This window comes from Heterodontus francisci, unplaced genomic scaffold, assembly GCF_036365525.1.
Source record: "Heterodontus francisci isolate sHetFra1 unplaced genomic scaffold, sHetFra1.hap1 HAP1_SCAFFOLD_53, whole genome shotgun sequence".
Taxonomy (NCBI): Eukaryota; Metazoa; Chordata; class Chondrichthyes; order Heterodontiformes; family Heterodontidae; genus Heterodontus; species Heterodontus francisci.
Genome location: NW_027141851.1, coordinates 2,555,696 through 2,567,892, shown reverse-complemented (window position 1 = coordinate 2,567,892; position 12,197 = coordinate 2,555,696). Strand labels below are relative to the sequence as shown.

The 12,197-nt window shown below is 46.4% G+C and overlaps 1 protein-coding gene across 1 annotated transcript in view; it reads right to left on the bottom strand.

Annotated features, from left to right (window-relative positions):
• The window catches only part of LOC137364935 (probable G-protein coupled receptor 139), a 29,214-nt gene extending 28,214 nt beyond the window's left edge, over nt 1-1,000 (bottom strand). Inside the window, exon 1 of the mRNA XM_068027813.1 lies at nt 790-1,000. Coding sequence (XP_067883914.1) covers nt 790-1,000 — 211 coding nt within the window. The remainder of the gene's footprint in view (nt 1-789) is intronic.
• Between the last annotated feature and the right edge of the window lie 11,197 nt (nt 1,001-12,197).

Below are 12,197 nucleotides of genomic sequence, written 5' to 3'. Positions count from 1 at the left end.
CACACTCTGATTGAAGCTTTAAATTTCCCACCTGCTAGTTTATGATAATGTTCCAGTTTCGGAGAAATACTCCCCAACCAATCACTTAGCTGCTTTCCTGTCACGTCACACTGTGTTTATTTTTTTGTCAACAAAGTCAGCTTGCTCTGAACCAGCACCCAGACCTTTCATCTTCCCACCGTTCTCTCTGTGTTCTCACTCTCAATGCTGCTCTGTCACCAGGATGTTGTCATCCCCACCAGGCTTGCTATGATATTGCTCTTGGTGCTGCACTGCCACTACTCTTTTAACCATTCTGCCGGCCTCAAAATGTGTGGTGCAGCATGAGAGGATATCCTTTTTGGAAGGAAATGCCATGAGTTGATGAATTCGCTAATATTGACACACACATGAGCCCATTACACCTCTTATGGCATTGCCTGCAGGTCTTCGGCGCTGGACCTCTTGCATTGACCTCCCTGGACACCTGCTCCCATTGGCATTGGCAGCTGTTCCTTGAGGGTCTCCAACCACTACACCCCCAAAGAAATCATTGCCTCTCACCTCCTTTCAACCTCCATGACTTAGCTCTCCAGTACCAAATCAGTGAACCGCGAACGTCTACCGTATTCCAAATGCCTTGTCTCCATTGCATTGTTCACAGTCAGCAGCAGCAGCCTGCTGTGATTCAGAGGATGTAAAGATTTAATGAGGGGAAATATCAGCAGCAAGGATGAAAAAGTAAATTGCAAGAACAGTAATACAGTTAAACATGGTTTCTAGAGTTAATAACTGGATAGAAAGACTTACCAGGAACGCCAACAATAGCAAGGAACGGATAGTAAATGCAGCAAATAATTTCAAGTGCGAATTTAATCCGATATTCTAATGGTAGCCAATCATAATACGTGGAAATATAGTGAAGATCCGAGGATAAACCCCTGTCCATTCTTGTAATATTCCAATCCATTGTTCTCAGTTTCTGATCTATCCACTTCCTGTTTCTGAAGCCGCTGATCATTGTTCGTGCTGAAGCTGCTGGTCCTACTAATATTATGGGATAACAACATTGAAAGGAGTCCCTTATGAATGGAAGAGGGAAACTCTCCAGTGACACAATTAGGATCCATGGAGACTGATTTTAATCACATTCACTGAACAAATAGGTTCAGTTAACCCATTCCAATGTAATACCATTTGTGAAACAACAAAATTGAACGTTTGTAAGTTCTGGATGGGATGGTGGAGGATTGTTGTAAGAACAAATGGTGGAAATAAGAGAGACACTGGCCTCTTTCAATCCTCCTTGGATCTATCAGTGGTACCAGATCATTGGAGGACTACAAATGTTCGACCCTGTTCATAAAAGGCACGAGAGATGATCCCTGTAACTACCGATCGGTCAGCTTAACATCGTTGAAACAGTGGGAAAAGTTTTAGAGTTTATAATCTGGGACAAAATAATTTGTGCTTTGGAAAAAAAAAACATGAGTTTACAAATGACAAGCAGCACAGAAATGGTAATACAAACTCGTGTGCGGCAAATATGAACGAGTCCTTTAATAATGTAATGGAGAAGGTTGATGAGGGTAGCATGGTTGATGTAATATACATTGGCTTTCTAAATGCGTTTGATCAAGTGCCATTTAATAGACCACTTAGAAAAACTGAAACCCAGAATTAAATGGGCACTCTGGGTATGACACTGACTAAGGGGATAAAGAAGGTTTGAGTGGTTGTTGTCAAGACAGAAGGGGATTATTTTATTTATTTTATTTAGAGATACAGAACTGAAACAGGCCCTTCGGACCATCGAGTCTGTGCTGACCATCAACCACCCAGTTATACTAATTCTACACTAATCCTATAATCCTTCCACATCCCCATCTGTTCCTATATTCCCCAACCGCTTACCTATACTAGGGGCACTTTATAATGGCAATTTACTTATCAACCTGCAAGTCTTTGGTGTTGGGAGGAAACCGGAGTACCCGGCGAAAACCCACGCAGACACAGGGAGAACTTGCAAACTCCACACAGGCAGTACCCAGAATTGAACCTGGGTGGCTGGAGCTGTGAGATTGTTCGCGGGAAGGAATCTAGAAGAATCACTCGACACTCAGATCTGCTCCAATGTCAAACTGTTTATTGAGTTACGCCAGCGGGGAGCAGTTCACTGGGCTGTCCAGATGCATCTCCATTGATCAAAGGAAAATCATCCATACTTATACATTTTTCAAACAGTTACTTAGCCCATCCTGGCTGGACATGATCCAATCATAACCGTTATTGATTACATACATTACACATATTACCAATTAGATTACTCATTAGGCATCATGTGGCTACGTGATCAGCTCATAACAAGCCCACGATCATCTTGTGATGTTTCCCAGACCCCCTTATCAACTATCCTTGAGTCTTCACAATGAATCCTTCTACCTTTATCAAGCTTGCATTCCTGATTGCTTCGTGCAGTCTGCAGTTACACAAAGCAGCTGTCTTATACACTGATGTTAGCGCCCTCCTTGGTCAGGCTAATTGCCTGTGCAAAGCAGTACCATGCTCGAGGCTGCAAGCTAACTAACTTGTCCCACAGTGCCTTGGGTAAATACTCCATTTTGTAACAATATGTGGCTATACGTTCAACTTGTATATGAGTATATATGTGACTCGCCACATTTTAGCCCTATCTTTATGGCTGCCCGCCAGCTCTGGCGAACGCTGGCAACTGACTCCCACGACCTGTGACCAATGTCACAGGATGTCATGCCGCGCTTGCAGACGACTTTAAAGCGGAGACATGGACGGCCGGTGGGTCTGATACCAGTGGTGAGCTCGCTGTACGATGTGTCTTTGGGGATCCTGCCATCTTCCATGCAGCTCACATGGCCAAGCCATCTCAAGCGCCGTTGACTCAGTAGTGTGTACAAGCTGGGGATGTTGGCCACCTCAAGGACTTCTGTGTTGGAGATACGTTCCTGCCACCTGATGCCAAGTATTCTCTGGAGGCAGCGAAGATGGAATGAATTGAGATGTCGCTCTTGCCGTAGAGCAAGGTACTGAGGACACAGGCCTGATACACTCGAACTTTTGTGTTCCGTGTCAGTGCGCCATTTTCCCACACTCTCTTGGTCAGTCTGGACATAGCAGTGGAAGCCTTACCCATGCGCTTGTTGATTTCTGCATCTGGAGTCAGGTTACTGGTGATAGTTGAGCCTAGGTAGGTGAACTCTTGAACCACTTCCAGAGCGTGGTCGCCAATATTGATGGATGGAGCATTTCTGACATCCTGCCCCATGATGTTCGTTTTCTTGAGGCTGATGGTTAGGCCAAATTCATTGCAGGCAGCCGCAAACCTGTCGATGAGACTCTGCAGGCACTCTTCAGTGTGAGATGTTAAAGCAGCATCGTCAGCAAAGAGGAGTTCCCTGATGAGGACTTTCCGTTCTTTGCACTTCGCTCTTCGACGGGCAAGGTTGAACAACCTGCCCCCTGATCTTGTGTGGAGGAAAATTCATTCTTCTGAAGACTTGAACGCATGTGAGAGCAGCAGGGAGAAGAAAATCCCAAAAAGTGTGGGTGCGAGAACACAGCCCTGTTTCACGCCACTCAGTATAGGAAAGGGCTCTGATGAGGAGGCACCATGTTGAATTGTGCCTTTCATATTGTCATGGAATGAGGTGATGATACTTAGTAGCTTTCGATGGCATCCAATCTTTTCTAGTGGTCTGAAGCGACCATGTCTGCTGCCGAGGTCAAAGGCTTTGGTGAGATCAATGAAAGCAATGTAGAGGGGCATCTGTTGTTCACAGCATTTCTCCTCCATCTGATGAAGGGAGAACCGCGTGTCAACGGTCGATCTCTCTCCACGAAAGCCACACCGTGCCTCAGGGGAGACGTGCTCGGCCAGCTTCTGCAGCCTGTTCAGAGGGGCTCGAGCAAAGACTTTCCCCACGATGTTGAGCAGGGAGATTCCACGGTAGTTGTTGCAGTCACCGCGGTCACCTTTGTTTTGACAGAGGGTGATGACATTGGCATCGCGCATGTCCTGGGGTACTGCTCCCTCGTCCCAGCACAGACAAAGCAGATAGATATTCACTAGGATTATACGAATCTACTTACTCAAATAACATTTAAACATTATAATCTTTGCTGCAGATGCCTCTGCGCTTGGGAGTGTCCTTCAACAGGCTGTTAGGTGCGAACCACTGCGCACTGTGCCGAGTATTTGCTGGTGTTCCCCAGGCATCTGAAGTGGGGCAACTGCTCTTTTTGACACATATAAATGGCATGAACGACATAGACATATATGTGTATATATACATACATACATACATATTATATAAAACGCTTAATTTCAACGTTTGAAGATGAAAGGAACTCGGAAGTGCAAACCATGAAGAGGATAGTAGCAGGTTTGAAGAGGCCATAGACATATTAGTAAAAGAGGAATTCGCACGGCAAATGAAATATAATGCAGAAGAGTATCAAGGACATAATCTGGAGTGCGAATGAGAAGAGGCAACATAAACTACATGGTACTATTTTGAAGGGAGTGCCGGTGCAGAGTGGGTACACACACGCACTTCATTCTCACTGGAAGGAAGCATTCATAGTATTGTAAAAACTACATCCAGGATGTTAGGCCTTGTAAGTAAAGACATGGGGGAAAGGTCATGTGGCTTGCAAGGCTGGATTCATGCCGAGCAGGTTGCCTTAATTAGGTGGGAGGTGATATTTTGATCTGCGATGAGGGGTTCAAATGTGGAGATGAAGTCAGTGGCTTGTTTGTGGCGGGTCGTGCCTCACACCATCCTATGGCGTGTGTCAATATTTAATACATTTACATGTCAGGAACACCTTACAATTAACTGAAATTGGTTGCGACCTGCCGGATTCAGTCAGTGCCGCATAGGAATCTCATGGCACTCGGTTCACGTTCATTGAAAGTTGTCTTTTGTTCTGTGGTTCTTTCTTGAACTCTTTGACACAATGAAAGGTAGCATTAAGGCGAATTGTTGTTGGGGTGGGGCGTGGCCGTGTTGCGAAGATGGTGTTTGGGTCCCTGGAGGTGCAGAGGACGGAAGGGCCTAGTATTCTGAGTGTAGTGTTGGTGTTGTTTGGAGTGTGGGGTTACAACAGTTAATGCAGATGAGCTGCATGATAGCCCATGAAGGGAGCGGTCAACATTTTCAAAGTTGGGCTGCTGTGTGGAGAACACAGGGTGCTGGCCGGTGGAGTGAACGGTCACAGTCATCGGGAGTGGTATGATGAGATTGGGGCAGATCCATGTCATAGTCAGGCTGGTGCCTCAAAAATATCTGGGAGCTGTGAGTCTCGTGAAATATATTCATCACAGTTCCCTGGAAAACGAGCACCGAAATGCATGCTTTTTCACCGGTGGTATTTGTTTTTCCGAATGTAAGCAGGCAGGTGAAACATGTGATAAAAAAGACAAATGGTAGGTTGGCCTTCATCGCGAGAGGATTCGAGTACATGAGCAGAGATGTGTTGCTGCAATTATATCGGTCATTGGCGAGGCCACACCTGGAATATTGTGTGCACTTTTGGTCTCCTTATCTGAGGAAGGAAGTTCTTGCAACAGAGGGAATGCAGCGAAGGTTTACCAGACTGATTCCTGGGATAGCGGTACTGACGTAGGAGGAGAGATTGAGTCCGTTAGAATTATATTTACCGGAGTTCAGTAGAGTGAGGGGAGATCTCAGAGAAACCTACAAAATTGTAACAGGACTTGATAGGGTAGATGCAGGAAGGATGTTCCCGATGGTGGGGGAGTCCAGAACATAGTCTAAGAATACGGGGTAAACCTGTTAGGAATGAGATGAGGAGAAATTACTTCAATAAGAGAGTGGTGAGCCTGTAGAAATCTCTTCACCCAGTGAGTGGTGAGCCTGTGGAATTCGTTACCACAGAAAGCAGTTGAGGCCAAAACATTGTATGTTTTCAAGAAAGAGTTAGATATAGCTCTTGGGGCGAAAGGGATCAAAGGAAATGGGGTAATACGGGAACAGGTTACTGAATTGTATGATTAGCCATGATCATAATGAATGGCGAAGCAGGGTCGACAGGCCGAATGACCTACTCCTGCTCTTATTTTCTATGTTTCCATGGTCACAAACCAGTTGAACGTTCAAAGAGTAATAGTGTTTAAGATTCACAAAGGCAGCAAGCTTGTCCCAGGCAGCTCCAATGGCCGCATGAGTGCAGTCAATGACCAACGCCCCCTCCCCCTCCCCCCCAGTACTCTATGGAAACGAGCAAAACGAGCAATGACTCCGAAGGTCGCTACAGCTGGCAGCGGGGTGACAAGTTATACCCCCTGGGATCATGATTGATGACGCCAATGAGGCAACCCAAAGCATAGTTAAAGAGCGGTATAATGCAGTCCACGCCTCAACGAGATCCATCAATGAACGCTTCCACTGCCTTGACCTGTCTGCAGGGATTCTGCATTACGCATCAGCAAGGGCCTCAGGAATAGTCATAGTCTTCTCTGCATTGCCGAATCTGCTAATGCAACACGGACATCTTTTGCAGCAGGACGAGCAGGAGATGACCAATTTGCATCAGATTAGGATGAGCATGAGAAGGAAGCTATGAATGTGAATGACGCTTTAATGGATGCCAGGGCCATGGAAATACGTTTTTCTTATTCATTGATGGGCTGTGGGCGTCGCTGGTCACGCCATCATTAATTGCCCATCCCTAATTGCCCTTGAGAAGTGATGGTGAGCTGCCTTCTTGAACCGCTGCAGTCCATTTGGAGTAGGTATACCCACAGTGCTGTTAGGAAGAGAGTTCCAGGATTTTGACCCAGCGACAGTGAAAGAACGGCGATATAGTTCCAAATCAGGATGGTGTGTGATTTGGATGGGAACTTGCAAGTGGTGATGTTCACATGTATTTTCTGCCCTGCCCTTTTTGTTGGTACAGGTCGCGGGTTTGGAAGATGTGTCTCAGGAGCCTTGGTGCATTGCTGCAGTGCATCTTGTAGATGGTACACACTGCTGCCACTGTGCGGCGGTGGTGGAAGGAGTGAATGTTTGTAGATGGGGTGCCAATCAAGCGGTCTGCTTTGTCCTGGATGGTGTCGAGCTTCTTGAGTGTTGTTGGAGCTGCACCCATCCAGGCAAGTGGAGCGTATTCCAACATACTCCTGACTTGTGCCTTGTAGATGGTGGAAAGGCTTTGGGGAGTCAGGAGGTGAGTTACTCGCCTCAGGATTCCTAGCCTCTGGCCTGCTCTTGTAGTTACAGTCTTTATATGGCTACTCCAGTTCAGTTTCTGGTCAATGGTAGCCCCGAGGATGTTGATAGTGGGGGATTCAGCAATGGTAATGCAGTTGAATGTCAAGGGGAGATGGTTACATTCTCTCTTGTTGGAGATGGTCATTGCCTGGCACTTGTGTGGCGCGAAAGTTACTTGCCACCTCTCTGCCCAAGCCTGGATATTGTCCAGGTCGTGCTGCATTTCTGCACGGACTGCTTCAGTATCTGAGGAGTCACGAATGGTGCTGAACATTGTGCAATCATCAGCGAACATCCTGACTGCTGAACTTATGATTGAAGGAAGGTCATTGATGAAGCAGCTGAAGATGGTTGGGCCTAGGACACCACGCTGAGGAACTCCTGTCCTCGAGCTCAGATGATTGACCTCCAAAACCACAACCATCTTCCTTTGCGCTAGGTATGACTCCAGCCAGCGGAGGGTTTTGCCCCTGATTCCCATTGACCTCAGTGTTGCTAAGGCTCCTTGATGCCATACTCGGTCAAATGCTGCCTTGATGTCAAGGGCAGTCACTCTCACATCACCTCTTGAGATCAGCTCTTTTGTCTGTGTTTGAACCAAGGCTGTAATGGGTTCAGGAGCTGAGTGGTCCTGGCGGAACCCAAACTGAGCATCACTGAGCAGGTTATTGCGAATCAAGTTATGCTTGATGGCACTGTCAATGACCCCTTCCATCACTTTACTGATGATTGAAAGTAGGCTGATGGGGCGGTAATTGGTCGTGTTGGACTTGTCCTGCTTTATTGTCTACAGGACATACCTGGGCAAATTTCAGCATTGCAGGGTAGATGCCAGTGTTATAGCTGTACTGGAACAGCTTGGCTAGGGGCACGCCAAGTTCTGGAACCCAGGTCTTCAGTACTATTGCCAGAATATTTTCAGGCCCCATAGCCTTTGCAGTATCCAGTGCCTTCAGTCGTTTGTTGATATCACAAGGAGTGAATCGAATTGGCTGAAGTCTGGCATCTGTGATGCAGGGGACTTCAGGAGGAGGCCGAGATGGATGATCAACTCGGCACTTCTGGCTGAATATTATTGCAAATGCTTCAGCCTTAACTTTTGCACTGATGTGCTCGGCTCCCCCATCATTGAGGATGGGGATATTTGTGGAGCCACCTCCTCCAGTTAGTTGTTTAATTGTCCACCACCATTCATGGCTGGATGTGGCACGACTGCAGAGCTTCGATCTGATCCATTGGTTACAGGATCGCTGAGCTCTGTCTATCGCATGCTGCTTATGCATTTTGGCACGCAGATAGTCCTGGGTTGTCGCTTCACCAGGTTGACACCTCATTTTGAGGTATGCCTGGTGCTGCCCCTGGAATGCCCTCCTGCACTCTTCATTGAACCATGGTTGGTCTCCTGGCTTGACGGTAATGGTAGAGTGGGGGATTTGCCAGGCCATGAGATAACAGATTGCGGTTGAGTACAGTTCTGCAGCTGCTGGTGGGCAACAGCGCCTCATGGATGCCCAGTTTTGCATTGCGAGATCTGTTCAAATTCTATCCCTTTTATCACGGTGATAGTGCCATACAACACGTTGGACGGTATCCTCAATGTGAAGGCAGGACATCGTCTCCACCAGGACTATGCGTTGGTCACTCCTACAAATAAAGTCATGGACAGAAGCATCTGCAACAGGCAGATTGGTGAGGACGAGGTCAAGTATGTTTTTCCCTCGTGGTGGTTCCCCCACCACCTGCTACTGACCCAGTCTTGCAGCTATGTCCTTTAGGGCTTGGCCAGCTCGGACAGTCGTGTTGCTACCGAGCCACTCTTGGTGATGGACATTGAAGTTCCCCACCCAGATTACATTTTGTGCCCTTGCCACCTTCTGTGTTTTCTCCAAGTGGTGTTCAACATGGAAGAGCACTGAATCATCAGCTGAGGGAGGGCGGTAGGTGTTAATCAGTAGGAGGTTACCTTGCCCATGTTTGACCTGATGCCATGAGACTTCATGTGGGTCCGGAGTCGATGTTGAGGACTCCGAGGGCAACTCCCACCCCACTGTATAACACTGTGCCACCACCTCTGCTGGGTCTGTCCTGCCTGTGGGACAAGACATGCCTGGGGATGGTGATGGCAGCGTCTGGCACATTGTCTGTAAGTTAGGATTCTGTGAGTATGACTCTGTCAGGCTGTTGCTTAACTTGTCTGTGGGACAGTTCGCCCAGCTTTGGCACGAGCCCCCAGATGGTAGGAAGGAAAACTTTGCAGGGTCGACAGGGCTGGGTTTGCCGTTGTAATTTCCGGTGCCTAGGTCGATGCTGGGTGGTCGTCCAGTTTCATTCCTTTTTATTGACTTCGGATCTGTTAGGTACAACTCAGTGGCTTGCTAGGCATTTCAGAAGTCATGTAAGAGTTAACCGCATTCCTGTGGGTCCGATGTGACATGTAGGCCAGACCAGGTAAGGACAGCAGATTTCCTTCCCTAAAGGACATTAGTCGACCAGATGGGTTTATCTAACAATCGGCAATGGTTTCATGGCCATCATTAGACCAGTTTTTTTAAATTCCAGATTTATTAATTAAATTCAAATTCCAACTTCTGCTGTGGTGAGATTGGAACCCATGTCCCCAGAGAAATACTCTGGGTCTCTGGGTTACTAGTCCACTGATAATGCCACCACACCACCGCCTACCCAATGGGATTGCAGGGACAACCTTATATTCGCATGTTCTGGCCAGGATTGGGTCATCTTTATGATTAGTTTTCAATTGCCAGAACTCCATTGACTTCATTGGATGTTGCCCTACCCCTAACAACTTCCTTCGCCGTCCAAACTCAAAATGGACGCCCTGTGCCAATTTAAAGTTGCACGGGAAGTGGAGATTTGATAAGCACATTCGCTAGAGTATACTGAATCTGAGAAAATCTGTTCCGCACTTGAACATATATCTATCATCCAACGATGAAAACTCAATCAAAGCCAGAATCTTACTAACAGTACTTTCTGGACACCTGTTCCATCTAATGTAGAAGCTCGGGACAGCTGAAACTGCATATAGAAACATAGAACAATATAGGATCAGAAGTAGGCCATTCTGCCTTCGAGCCTGCACCGCCATTCAATATGATCATGGCTGATCATACAAACTCAGTACCCTGTTCCCGCTTTCTCCCCGTATCCCTTGGCCCCTTTAGCCCTTAGAACTATCTATAACTCTTTCTTGAATATATTTAGTGACTTAGCCTCAACTGCTTTCTGTAGTTGAGAACTCTACAGGTTCTCCATTCTCTTGGTGAAGAAACCCCTCCTCATCTCAGTCCTAAACGGCTTACCCCTTATCCATAGACTGTGACCCCTGGTCCTGGACGGCGCCGGTATCGAGAACACCCTTCCTGCATCTCGGCTGCCCAATCCTGTTAGAACGTTGTAGGTTTCTATGAGATTCCCACTCATTCTTCTAAATTCTAACAAATACAAGCCTAATCCATCCAATCTCTCTTCATCCATCAGTCCTACCACCCCAGCAATCAATCTGGTAAACCTTCGTTGCACTCCCCCCATAGCAAGAACATCATTCCTCAGATAAGGAGACCAAAACTGCACACAATACTCCAGATGAGGTCTCACCAAGGCCTTGCAAAATTGCATCAAGACATCCTTGCTCCTGTACTTTAATCCTCTTGCTATGAAAGCGAACATACTATTTGCCTTCTTAACTGCCTGCTGCACCTTCATGCTTTCTTTCAGCGAATGGGGCACAAGGTCACCCAGGTCTCGCTGCACCTCCCCCTTTTCCAATCTATTGTCGTTCAGATAATAATCCACCTTTCTGTTTTTGCCACCAAAGTAGAGAACCTCACATTTATCTACATTATACTGCATTGCCATGCATTTGCCCACTCACTCAACTTGCACAAATCACACTGGAGCTTCTCTGCATCCTCCTCACCACGTACATTCCCACCCAGCTTTGTGTCGTCTGCAAACTTGGATATATTACATTTAATTTACTCATCCATATCTTTGATACATATTGTGAATATATGGAGTCCTAGCATTGATCCCTGCGGTACCCAACTAGTCACTGCCTGTCACTCGGAAAAAGACCCATTTATTCCCTCTCTTAGTTTCCTGTCTACCAACCAGTTCTTTATCCATGTCAGCACATTACCCCCAATCCCATGTGCATTAAATTTGTCTGCTAGTCTCTTACATGGGACCTTATCCAAAGCCTTCTGAAAGTCCAAATATGCCGCATCCATTGGTTCTCCCTTATCTATTCTACTAGTTACATCCTCAAAAAAAGTCCAGAAGATTTGTCAAGCATGATATCCCTTCGATAAATCCATGTTTACTTTGTCTGATCCTGTCATATTTTGCCAAGTGCTCTGCTATTACGCCTTTTCTGATGGACCCTAACATTTCCCCACTACTGATGTCAAACTAACCAGTTTATAATTCCCCTTTTTCTGTCTATCTCATTTTTAGATAACGGGGTTACATTAGCTACCCTCCAATCCGTTGAAACTGTTCCAGAGTCTATCGATTTTATTTTAAATGACCAGAAATGCATCTACTATTTCTAGGGCCACTAATAAGCCATGTCCCACAGACTGTCGAGTACACACATTAAAATCATTGAAGAATGAAGGCAAAAGCAAAACATCTTCCACAATATAGGCCATGCCCGTTACTCCTCTCTATACTTGAAAGCGTGCCTGCCATCAGGCATGTCACTACATTCAGCTGTTAACTGGGCAAGTCTCGAGAAATGGAACGTGTAGAAATTAATAAAGCAGAAGAAATAAACTGTGCAGTATTTACATGTGTGAGCTTGAAAACCCGTGCCATCATCGTGCTCAGAATTATTTAAGTTTATGCTTCTTCACTCTACGTCTTGGTGCGACTCCAACATCAGCAGCTGAGGTAGAGGCAGTCTGCTCATTGTGTTGCCAC